The sequence below is a fragment of the Callorhinus ursinus genome, unplaced genomic scaffold (genome assembly GCF_003265705.2).
Source record: "Callorhinus ursinus isolate GAN/ISIS: 27379988/994484 unplaced genomic scaffold, GSC_fseal_2.0 scaffold28, whole genome shotgun sequence".
NCBI lineage: Eukaryota > Metazoa > Chordata > Mammalia > Carnivora > Otariidae > Callorhinus > Callorhinus ursinus.
In genome coordinates this window covers 19448198-19460866 of record NW_027397090.1, presented here as the reverse complement: position 1 = coordinate 19460866, position 12669 = coordinate 19448198, and the positions used below count along the sequence as shown (strand labels likewise).

The 12669-nt window shown below is 58.6% G+C and overlaps 1 protein-coding gene across 1 annotated transcript in view; it reads left to right on the top strand.

The window, feature by feature from the left end:
- The first annotated feature begins 11740 nt into the window (after positions 1–11740).
- Positions 11741–12669, top strand: part of NXNL2 (nucleoredoxin like 2) — an 8136-nt gene continuing 7207 nt past the window's right edge. The window contains exon 1 of the mRNA XM_025891441.2: positions 11741–12042. Coding sequence (XP_025747226.1) covers positions 11741–12042 — 302 coding nt within the window. The remainder of the gene's footprint in view (positions 12043–12669) is intronic.

Below are 12669 nucleotides of genomic sequence, written 5' to 3'. Positions count from 1 at the left end.
GGTTTAGAGAGACCGGCAGAGGTGGGGGGCGCACCTTGTAGCAGCAGCAGCGGACACCTGCCTGTGGGGGGGCAGTGCAGGCCTGTGCGTCCGTCCTCTGCGCGCGCTCACGGCTGCCCGGCCCCGGTGACTCGGTGCCCTGCACCGGCCGGGCAGCTGGCCCGCGTTCATTCAGGCGTCACTGGCTGTGTCTTCAGTCCAGATGGACAAAACAAGCGTAACACACGTGATGAAAAGTCCAGACCTTTCTCTGAAGCAAAGATTGTGTCTTTTACCCCCAGGTTTTACTGTCTGTGCACCTGGGAATCAGTCTTATTTTTCCCTGCTCCCTGCCAGTCCCAGAGACGGGACAGGGTGTGTGTGTGTGTGTGCGTGTGTGTGTGTGCGCGCGTGCGCGCGCGCAAGAGGTTTGTGAGGGTATGTGTGTCTGGGTGTCCGTGTGTAAGAGTGTGTGAGGAGGAGGGAGAGCGGCCCTGTGAGCAGGAGGTGGGGGTGCAGGCTGAGATACACGGATCTGGGCCCGGCACCCAGAGAGCAGAATGTTCCCGGAGATGTGCGCCCAGGGGTGCTCTGGATTGGCGGGTTGGTTGGAAACTACAGGGTGGAGCCCAGGACTCCCGTGGAGGCACGAAGTGCAGGTTCTTATTCGGCGGGTCTGGCGCGAGGCCCTGGAGGCTGCAGGGGCGGCTGCTGCCCCGGGAGTGGCCGGGCGTGTAGAGGAGAGGCCGGCAGAGAGCAGGAGACGCGGGGACGCGGCCAGCCTCCGGAGCTGTAGTCGGGCCAGTTGAGTGAGGCTCCGGTGGCCGAGGGGCTGGTGAGAGCAGGAGGGGAGGCTGGGCCTCCACGCCCCCCCCCCCCCCCCCCCCCCGCCGGAGTAAAACCGCAGCAGTGGCCACGATGGGCACCACGTCAGCAACCACAGGAGGGAGTGAGCATGCGACTTCGTGGAAACCGGTCACCGGGCCTGGAGGGCAGGCGGCCTCCGCCGCAAGGGCACTGCGTCCATCGGAGACGGGGAGGGGTTTGGAGAGGCCCTTTCCCTGAGCGTCTTTTCTGGGCAGCGCTGCCGGCCTCGGGCCCCACGAATGCGGGGGAGTGAGTGCGCCTTCCTGGGCTTCCCAGTCAGCAGCCAGTGGCCAGCTAGTCGGAGCCTGGAACGCCGCAAGTTCAGGTCAAGTGCGGCCATCGGGGGGCCTCCCTCGGCCTGTACCTGGCCAGCGTGCAGACGCTGCTCTGAGCAGTCTGTAGAAAAGTAGGTTTAGATGATGCAGCAGAGCAAGACGCTGTGGAGCAGTGCGCAGCGGTGAGCTGAGGAAATGGGACTCTGGGAGCAGAAGACAGAGTTGCTGTGATAAAATCTCTGACGGGTGTGCTGAGAGCAGATCGAGACGTCCCAGGAGAGACATAGCTGGACGCAGGTGTGAGCAGCCGCCCGAGGTGCCTGTGGGGAGAGCCGGAGCGAGAAGACGGGCACGTGTCTGGGGATGGTTCCGGAAGGTGGGCGCACAGAGCGATGGCGCGGGGCGGTCCTCTCAGGGTCGGTGGCTGAGAATTCTCTGCGGCTGGTGAGGGGTGGAGCCTTAGACCATGAACACAGTCAGAACCAGACCCTGTAAACAGATCGAGAAACCAGCGTCCCGACGCAGGCAGGTGAAGACTGAAAGAGTGAGAGAAAGCAGACCGTTCGCCTGCCCAGATTGTTCCAGAAGGAGAGAGGAGAGGACATTTTCAGAAGAGCAGAAGGAGTACTTCCTGTCACATGGAGGCCCCTTGCTGAAACCACCTGCTAACAGCTGAGTGATGTACGTCGGTAAAAGCAGCAAGCAGAACGTGGCACAAGGAAGACGGTGAAAATAAATCTCAGTTTATGGTGATCACGATGCAACACAGGAGGTTAAACTCATCCTTCAGAAGTGGGACGTTCTGAGGCTGGAGTGAGAAATCCAGGTTCCTTTCTGTTTGCAACACAGACACCCAAACACCGTCACCAAAAAGGTTAAAAGCAAAGGAATTTAAAAAAACAAGATAGACTGAAGCTCTCCGGAAACGGACGGTGCAGCTTTGTGAACATCAGATCGCATTCCTTAAAGTAAAAAGTGTCAACGAGAATGAAACAATAAAGTCATGACCTTGTGACTTGGGGACGTATAGCATGATGACGTTACTGTGCAGAGACAGCACGCACCCTCAAAATACATAGGAGAAGGTGCACAGGATCCCCGGGAGGTTGACAAACAGCAAAAAAACGGGACGTGCTTCTGTGAGAAACGGGGGCTGTGTCGGACGGAAGTCGTAGGGCAGAGATCTGAATAATACGATTGGTGAGCTTAGACCCCTGCACTAAGAGGGGTAGCTGGTGTGTCCTTGTCTGTGTGCTCGAGCACACACGGTGCCGTTACAAACACCGGCCAGGTGTTGGGCGTGGGAATGAGCCCCAGAAAGGCCCGCGGGTGACATCACACAGACCCCAGCGCTGAGCACAGCGAGATAGAATTACCAATCAGTGACAGAAGCCCAACACGGCGTAGGAAAATCGTCTTTCTAAATCTCAAACGAGCAAAAAGAAGAATCCATAAGAAAAACTACAACGTGTTTTGAATTTAACAAAAATTGCCCGTCAAAATTTATGGGATGGCGATCGATTTCAGTGGACGTTCATGTGGCCTTAAATCCACGTGTGAAAGAGTCATGATTGAAAACTGATCAACGTACCGGCCAAGGAAGTGAACCCGAAGGAAGGAGCGAGAGGGACGAAGGTGTGGGCAAGACAGGAACCAGTCGGAGGAGGGAGTGTGGCCGGCCCGAGGGCAGAGAGGACTGGGCTGAGAGGAGAGAGGAGAAGCCACACAGTTTTAAGACCCAATTTTGGACAAAGGCGATATTTTGAAAGTTACAAGATAATGCTGTGAACAACAGGTTGCCTCTGAGCGAAGGCTTCTGACAACAGGGATAGTTTTCTAGAAAAATAACCCAAACTCACTGAATAAAACAGAAAATCTGAATAAACCTCTAACCACTGACCAAAAACCCATGGCCAACTATCTGTGTGCAGACAGGAAGTCGCGGTGCTGCTGTTGGACACGGACCACCTGCCCTTCGGGGAGCAGATACTGCGTAGTTCGTACCGCCGTCCCTGAGGACAGTGAGCGAGGGTGGCCCTGCATCTGTCCCGCGAGCACAACATGGGAGCCCCTGCATCTCTGCTCAGGGACTGAGCGGCTGCTACCTGGCGGTTGAAGGAGGAGCCAAAGACCTATGAGTAAAAGCACTATAAGGCTTTCATTTTAGTTGGGTGGGAGCGTTTTTTTTTTAAGGTTTTATTTATTTATTTGACCGAGAGAGAGACAGCAAGAGAGGGAACACAAGCAGGGGGAGTGGGAGAGGGAGAAGCAGGCTTCCTGCCGAGCGGGGAGCCCGATGTGGGGCTCGATCCCAGGACCCTGGGACCATGACCTGAGCCGAAGGCAGACGCTTAACGACTGAGCCACCGAGGCGCCCTGGGTGGGAACATTTTTAAGAAGTAAACGATTTGTAAAGTCTTATTTCTCCACAAGGAGATCCTGAACTGTATTCAGGTGACTGACTTCTCATAGCGCTATTGTTATTGTTATTTTGAAGCTATTATATTTATAGTGTAGAGTTTATCAGTCATTTTGAGTTACTCGGATTAAAGCTTCATCGGGCAAAAGGAGACAGATATAGGCATAAAGTTAGAGAAAGCGGTGTGGACTCAGGATTCTGTTTCTCTTTTTACAACATACCTATTTCCCAGCTCTGTCCAAGCCAGCGTGTAGGGGCCATGGTAGCCCGCAGCCGCGAGCCCCTCTCCTCCAGCGCAGTCCTTAAATGCCTCTCGAGCAGGAGCCAGGCTCTTTGGAGAAATGCCTGGTTCTGTGTCTTGGGCAAGAAATGCACTAAAGGGGCTATTTGTGCCCAAAAACAAAGGACACAGGAGTCAACTTGAAAGGGGTCCTGCTGGCTGAAGATGTGACAAGTTGAGCCCTAGAACGACGGCTGCAGTGGGTCAGAACACATCAGATTTATAAAAATCTGCCGGTGCATTATAATACCTGATAAAGCGCACCTGTCTCTTCCAAAGTTGCCAGGTACCAAGTCACGGGGAAGACCACTGAGGAAGGAGTCCGTATTCATCCAGCTTTTTCTGCATGGACCGCCTCTCGGGAAACCACTGCAAAGAAGGGTAGTTCGTTTTTCGTTTTTTGTTTTTTTTTACAGAAAAATCTGGTGTTTGAACCCAAATGGGGGATAGAATTAGGAAATTGCCATTTTATAATACGACGAAGTAATGGATGGGGAGGAGAGTCACGGGTGGGCACGAAGACCGACTGGGGAAGGTCTGGTGGAGAACTCTGCACGGGACGGGGGTGTCCACACCCGGACCACCCACCCATCCATCGGTATCAGCTGAACTGAGGCAGGAGACCCCATGGCATCACCTGGGCGGTAATCTCACCAAGAAAATGACCCTCTAGTCACACTTTTCATCCTGACAGGGAAGCCCTTCTCCCTGTGCAGACGCGGCTGCTGACCACCTTTCTTACAGCAGAGGCTTCGTGTGCGTGCACGCGTGAGGGTGCTTGTGTGGGGGCTGGTCCGAAAAGGGACACGAGAGACCCAGCGGGAGGAGGAAGTGCTTTCTGGTGGGAACGGGAGGACTGCGGTGGGTTTTCTCGGTGACCCGCGTTCCTGTGTGTCGTGGATCCTCTCTGGGCGGCTCAGCAGGGGCGACTTCCTCTTCCGCTGCCCCATAGCTGTTGGCTGTGGTTAGAGACAGCTTCGGAATGAGCAAGCCTGTGACCCGCTCAGCTGGGAGGCCGCGGCCCCCAGCCACCGGCGGTGACCCGCGGCGCCCGCTGTGTGACCGGGACACTGCCTCTAGCAGGCACTGGTAACCCCTGGGTCATCGCGGCAAACCGAGGGCAGATGCATGCGATTTGTCTTTAGAGAGGAAAGAGGTGAGCGGTTTTCCACAGCTGCAGATGGGGGTCAGGAAGTATCAAAGCGGATCCCTGCATCGAGAGGCTTGGAGGAGACAGTGGGGCGTCTCCCCGCGTCAGCTCTGGACGCAGCAGGTGGGAGCCCCGGGCGGGGACTCGGGTCAGGCCTGGAGGTGACCCGCAGGTGGCCTTCCAGATGGCTGGCCGCCCCGCTAGGGTAGGAGCTCTCCCGTACGGGCTGCCAGCGTCCGTAGTTCTGAGGCCATCCACTGTCCAGGGGCCAAGGGCCTCCCTTGTTCCCAGCAGCCCCCAAGGACCGCGTGCTGGCACGTGAGCCCCGAAATCACGTCTGTTCCAACAGTGCCTGCATCCTCCCTTCTCGTGTGGCTGCTGGGGAGAGGGATGAGGACGCTGGGCCGGCCAGGAGGGGCGCCTCAGCCCTGCAAGCAGCCCCAGGCCGGCAGGTGGTCAGGACCCGAGGCCGGAGGGAGGGGGAGGAGTGTGGGAGGAACGGCGAGGTCGGGTGCGCAGGCTGGGGACTGGCCAGTTTGATAGGTTTTGGCGGGCTCTGGGCCCAGGGCTGCTCGCCCCAGGTGGACGGAGAACACAGGAAGGAGGTGGCTGGGTTGCTTGGTCGGTTTGCTCCCAGGCTGTGCTCTCCTGTCTAGGCAGTTGGTAGCCCCGGGGCGGTGGGGGGCTGTCCCTCTAGGTCAGGAGGGCTTGATGTCAAGCATCAGAAACACATGGTTGATACACCCCCCTCTGCCCCCCAAACGTCTGTTAAGTTAAGGACTGGGTTTGTAAACCCTCCCTGGGGACTGGAGCTTGCTGTGGTTTCTTGACACAGCTCCACAGGTGACCTCTGCTGGCCGTGCAGTGTTTTGTTGGGAAACGGGGGGGCGGGGGGGGCCTGCATGTCCATGGATCACCCCTGTCCTGTGCCACACTGAGAAGCATCTTGCAGGTGCCCTGTTAGGTTTTTGTGAAGAACAGTGGGCAAAATTACCAACTTCTATGGTGTTGTCATGAACATTAAGTAAAACTTTTTCCCCAGGGATGCACATAGGTAAAGAATATGGTGACCACGAAGGATGGTGTGGTGCCGCTGGCTTGATTCAGGTTGTCCCAGCTTTTTCCCACTGCTCCCTGTGCCCCATCAGAGCAAATGTCTACACACATTACATCTTAATGTCCTCATGAGAACAGTTTCAACCCTGCAAGCCATCTGAAAGGACCTCAGGTCTCCTAGCATCCTGCAGAACATACTCTGAACACTGCTGAAATTCAGGGTTATTTTTCTTGTAAGCCATCTGTAAGCCTTCTGGGGATGGTAATGCTGGCTTGGATTCAGTGGCTCATGATGTCAGAGGACGAGGCAGGTCTCTCTGAAATTCTCTTGGCCTGTTCCTCACAGCCTCAAGGTGGCTGCAGCAGCTCCAGGCATCACATCCTCACTTAGCGTTCAGAGTCAAGGAGAAGGGTAGCACCAGGCAGGGGTTCTTATTCCCTTCATGTCAGGGAGAGGAATACCATTCCAGGAGAGCCTTCCATCTCCCTGGGCAGGTGCTGGTGGAGGGGGCGGGGACGTTGGGAAGGAAGTGTTTGGATTATCCCAAGGACCTGGTGGGTGGCAGGCAGGGAACGGGAAGCCACAGAACCTCACCAAGTCCAGTACTTTCAGACTTCGCTGTCTCTCGTTTTAATAAAGCCAAAGCCTACATTTCCGGTTTCATAGCTGCTTTTTTCCGAGAGAGGAGCTCCGTATACTATTTTGTTTCTAGAACACCTGGTGAGTCTTTACCTGCAGGTAAAGCACCTGACCTGGCGCCTGGCTCTCCGTGAGCTGGCACCCCACCTGCCCTTGTCTTCCCTGTCCGCCCTCCCGCCTGTGGCCGCCGCAGCCAACGGAGGCGCTTGCTGCCCCCCTCCCTGCCCCAGCCGAGCCCGCCAGCCACCGCCCCGTTCCGGGGCCTGCCCTCCTGCAAAGCCCCCACCCTGCTCTTGAAGTAACTGTCCTTCAGCGCTTTGTTTGGAGTTGGATTGTGTCCCTTCAGCGAAGATACGTTGGCATCCTGACCCCCAGAACTTGAGAATTATTTGGAAATAGGGTTGTTACCGAGTGGGGAGCGAGGCCGTTTCATGGGTGTGGACTCCCGCAATCTCGGGGGCCCCACCTCGAGCTCGGGGCTCCGTGCTCTGTGGTCACCATTTTGAAATTCTTCATAATTTCATCTTTGAACCTGTGTTTGGTACGTGAAGTCTGACGGGCCCTTGGCTCACGGATGCTCCCACCTTCCGCTGCCTCCCGCCTCCCGGGCACAGGTTCCAGACCGCTCCATCCTCCTCTCTTGGTGTCCCTAGTGTCCAGCTCCGATGGGCCTCCTGTCCCTACGCCCTGGGTGTTGGGACGTGTGAGACTGGCCGTGTCTCAGGGTGGACACGGTGCGGGGGGCGCAGCTGGTGGGACAGGAACCCAGCAGCGGTGGGGCTGCTCATCGGCTGACTCTCCGGGTAGGACCCCGGGCCGGGGTGAAGGTCGGCGTTCACCCTGTGCCCAACACAGCGGGACATTCAGCAGCCAACAAGACACCATGCAGGCCAAGAGAGAGCCGTGGAAAAAAGGGGAAGGCTTGTATACTGTAGCACCTCCACAAGCCCCAAATTTTCATTTTGTGCTGGGCCTCTGGGCTGCTGTGGCTGGCCCTGCTTGGGAGCCATGGAGAGCCACGGGGAGATGCCCCAATGCAGAAATAGTGCACGGATCCATCATCTGCAGCCTGAGGCCACTCCTGGTGGCTTGGAGCTGTCACGCTCCCTGGGGAGGGGCGGTCTGGCCGCCGGACCACACCCCGCTTGCAGGGTCAGCCAGGCTGCTCCTTGCAGAGATGGGGGTGCATGTGTGAGCGTGGACGTCGGCGATTCCACAGCTCTTGGCACGGGCACCACCAGCCTGGCGTGCCCCCCCCCCCCCACTGGGTGCGTTTCTGAGGACACTTTGGCGGGATACGGGAATGGGGGGGAGTTTCAAGAGAGGAAGTGAGACTGTATCGTGGATAGCGCAGAGCTTTGGTCTCCCGTGATGACGTTTCTTTAAATCCTGGCAAACAGAAGCTGTTCTGCAGTCGTTGACCCCCTACATCCACCGCCAGTACCATCGCCCCATCCTGGGTTGTACTGCCCCCCCCCCGGATGCCCATAGGGCTGTTCTTTCCCCACACACCTGATTTCTCCTCGTACCAAGGGCACTGGAGCCCGGGATCCCATGCACACGGGACCCTTAAACATTTGGGGTCAGGGATGTGTCATGCTGTGCCTTCCCCCAAAGCACTGTGTGTGGGCTGAGCCTTGTCCCCCAAATCCACATGCTGAAGCCCTAACCCCCAATGGGACTCTCTCTGGAAATAGGGTTTCTAGGAGGTAATTATGCGTGAACCATGTCCCGAGCTGATAAGATGTAGCTTTATAAGAAGAGGAAGAGAGCTCTCCGCCATGTGGAGTCACAGGGAGAAGGTGGTGGCCCACAAACCAGGAGGGGGCTCCCCAGAACCTCGATCTCAGACTTCCAGCCTCCAGGGCTGTGAGATACAAGTTCCTGCTGTTTCAGCCGCCCTGTCTGTGCTGCTTTGTTCTGGCAGCCAGAGAGGACCGACACCTGCTGCCACCCTCTCTCTGTGCTTCAGACCATCGGCTGGGGCAACACGAGCTTCTAGAATCATCTGAAGCATCCCGGGGAAGCCGCTGGTGGGACCCGGGAGCACTTCCTCAGCCCGAAGCCACATCTGTTTTGACTGCTTCTAAACATGAAGTTGTCCCTGGGAAGCCAGGCCCGTGGGGTGACTCGCCCGTGGCCCCAGTGAGTCAGTGAGAAAGCCAGGCTTCTGTTCGTCACTTGGGCACCCTCTCCCTGCAAGGGGCCAACCACCATTTTGAAAGGGAGTCACGAAGACCTCACGATATCATTCCCTAGGAACAAATATTTAAATACAGGAAAACAACTCCAGCATGAATAGCTAAAGCCAGGAAATATTCAGAGGTGACATTTGCACACCGGGATGTCTAATTTGTTTGCTCTGTTGATCAGAGCAGAAAAAGTTTCTGTGAGAATATTCGTGTATTCATAAGCAGTGGTAGAAACAAATGGATCATTGTCACATGTACATCTTGTAGTGAAAAAGAAAAAGTCTGTTTCATGTCAGGTGGCCTAGGATCCTGTTTTCTTCGTGTGCCCCTCCGCTGTGTGGCATCCAAAGGCAGGGTGGAGAAGAGACACTATGGCTGGGACTTCGAAAATACTCCCGCTCAGAAAAATACTGTCTCTGATGAGGAGCAGCCTCGTTCACAAGCATGGGGAGCTTGCATGCTGACCACAGAAAGGCAGAGCCGTGGTCATGCTGTAGTGTGTCTCCCGGGAGAGGCTTAGAAGACCTGTGTGCCAGCCAGCCATTGTTAGCTCTGGGAACGTTCTGCCCTGTGGTCAGTGCCCTGGCTGTGAGCCAGTCAAGGTGTTCGGGGAAGCAGAGCTGGACGCTGGTTAAAGGCTAAGGGCAGATTTTATTCAGAAAGAGCTGAGCTCAACTCTGAACGCAGGCGGAGTCGGGATTTACGGCCAAAGGAAAGGGTGGGGTGGGGTCGGTGGATGGAAAGCCACTAAGAGGAAACCCCAAGGGCAGGGGATTGTTGCTGAAGGTAAGCCACGGCGATCATTTCAAGGACTGGCTTAGCAGGCAGCGGACAGGGTCCGGGGACCCACCCTAGGCAAGAGAGGGCTCGGGGGAACCTCAGGGGAGTCTGATCATTATACAGGAGGACATGCAGAAAAGACTATGCTTCAGTTCGGGTGAGGACTGGATGATAGGGCAGAATGTAGGTCACAGACTGTTTAGAGTGGTGGCGGAGGGCGGGGGAAGGGCAGAGGCAAGAAGGCCCTCCCGTGGCTGATCACAAGCATCAGGAGTGGGAACGCTGTCCAGCCTGGCCGTGATTATCTAGGGCACGTGAAGCCGATTAGCAGATGCCTGGAAGGAAGTCTAGTATGAACGGACCTGAAGCGTCCCAGCCAGGATTCGTGGCACCAAATCCTGGTTCTGGGACTCTGCGTTAGGTGGAGGAAGGTGTGTAGGAGACTCAGTTCCAGCAGAGGCAGGGGAGGGTGCTGGGCCCCCTCCTGCCTCTCAGGCCCCTGAAACCCCTTCCCACCTTAAGGAGTGGCCAGTGGGATGGGGTAGTGGGTCAGTGAACAGGCTCACGTGACAGGAAGGGCCCTTGAAGACTGGTGGAGCAGGTGAATGAGCTGGACTGGACTGGGGTCCCTTGCTTCCCCAAGAGCTCTTGAGGGCAGGTCCCCTGCACACGCACACGCACACGCACACGCACACACTCAGAGCAGCCATGGAAGGGTCCCCTGGGGAGGAAACGTGTTCCTCCGGATCTCCCCTCCCTGGAGGAATGCCCAGACTTCACCCATGGTTGCAGGAAGGCTCCCGCAGGGGTACACAGTATTTATACAAATAGCTGGAAATTGCCCCTGTGGGAGGGTGTCACTAAAAGAAATGTCCTCTCTTTTGCTCACTGTTGAGATAAAAGGAAAAAGGCCAAACATCAAAATAGTCTTGATGACATTTAGAATTTAGAGGCATTGCGTTCTGCCTGAGTTTTGACAAAAGTCGGACCTCCACATGCAAGGGTCCCCCCCCAACTTTTTTCTCCCGGTCGCCTATAAGTTCCCCAGGTCTTACAATCCCACAGCAAATCGAGGCTTTGGCAGCGCGGTGCTGGGAACAGCATGGGCCCGACAGCACCTCCGCGGGGCCCTGCGCCCACCCAGGCGAGCTGGCCCCACCCGCGGTGCAGGTGCGTCGGCGGTGCGTGGGCGGTCCGCGAATTGCCGCCTCACGGTGAGGGCCCGCCGGAGGGGACAGAGGCCGGCGTCCAAGGGCAGGCCGGGGTCCCGCCCTTATTTACATGTTTGATGTTTTGTGCATCGTGAAGTTCTTGCATTGATTTTGAAGTTTTTAAAATAATGCAGTAAAATGTGACTTATCTTGATCACTGAGTTTTTTGGCGCTAAATCCCTTAAATCTGCGCCCCGCCCGAGTGTCTCACCCGCCGCTTCCCCGTACCTGCGCAGGCAGGAGCGGAAATTACTTTGCTCGCGGCTGGATCCCCAGGGCCTCCAGAGCGCCTGGAACATTAATACTGTCACCTGTTGGTCGACGGGACGCTTGGGGCAGGAGCGCGGGGTGCGGAGAGCGCAAGGAGTGGGGACCCGGGGCGCAGGGGGGCGCGGGGCGTGTCGGGGCGCAGAGATGGGCGGGGCGGGTTCCGGGAGGGGGCGACTGCGCAGCCGGGCTGCGGGCGCTGTGTGAGGAGGGACCGGGCGGAGAGCAGGCGGAGATCCCGGGAGGGCGTGGTGGGCGGAGGCGCCGGGGCGGGCCCCGCAGCTCCGCCTCCTGGAGGCGGGAGCCGCTGCAGACGCCGCTGCTTCTGGGTCGCAGGTGTTTGTGAGTGTCCCTCCACCCACCAGTGCGCACGCCCCCTGCCCCAGCGAAAGGCCGAGGCCCGGGCGGAAGAGCGGGTGGGCCCCAGGTCCAGGCACGTCCCGGGCGGCATTGCCGCCCGCCCGTAGGTGACCATCTCTCTTCATTCCCCGCCCCCCCCCCCCCCCCCCGGGGTCCCCCGCCCGCAGGTGTCCGCCCCCGCAGGTGTCCGTCCCACGCAGGAGTCTGCACTCGCGCCCACCGCCGCCCCCCGCCCCCCGCAGGTGTCCCCCCCTCCACCCGGCCATGGTGGACGTCCTGGGCGGCCGGCGTCTGCTGACCCGCGACGGCGCGTGGGTGGAGGCCGAGGCCGCGCTGCAGAACAAGGTGGTGGCGCTGTACTTCGCCGCGGGCCGGTGCGCGTCCAGCCGCGACTTCGCGCCGCTGCTCTGTCGCTTCTACGCCGAGCTGGTGGCCGAGGCGCGGTCCGCCGCGCCCTTCGAGGTGGTGTTCGTGTCGGCCGACGGCAGCGAACGGGAAATGCTGGACTTCATGCGCGAGCTGCACGGCGCCTGGCTGGCGCTGCCCTTCCACGACCCCCTCCGGCAGTGAGTGGGACGGGGCTGGGCGGCCGCGCGCAGCTGGTCCCCGACCCCGGGCGGGCCTCTCCCGCGTCCCTCGTGCTCCCGGCTCCAGCCTCCCAGCCGCTCCAGCCTCCCAGCCGCTCCAGCCTCCCAGCCGCTCCAGCGGGGCTGCCACCTGCCCCTGGGCTTGGCGAACCTTGCCTCGGCGGGTCTCCGGTTTCCAGCCAGCCCGGCTGCTGAGGCTGCTGCGGCGGCGGAGTCCACCCGCGGAGGGGCTTCGGGGAGGAGTGTGGAAGCGGGAGAGGGAGCCTCTGGAGGCTTGGGGCGGAACTGGGGACCCTGCGTGCGCTGCCGTCAGGGGGCTGGGGGCCATGTGCGGGGTGGGGGAGGGCGGCAGGGACTCCAAGGCTGGAGGAAGCCCCTCCTTGCTGGCCCGGGTGCGGTTCTACTGGAATTTCCCAACTGTAGGAAGAACCAGGCCCTTGGACTCCAAAGGAGTTAAGGACAGAGGCCACGAAAATCCACCAAGGGGAGGGTGGAGAAGGTGGGAGGGGTGAGGAGGGGGGACCTGAGTGGGGAGGAGGAAGGATGGGGTGGGGAGGAGGGAGGAGGTGGGAGGGAGGAGGTGGGAGGGAGGAGGGAGGACAGAGG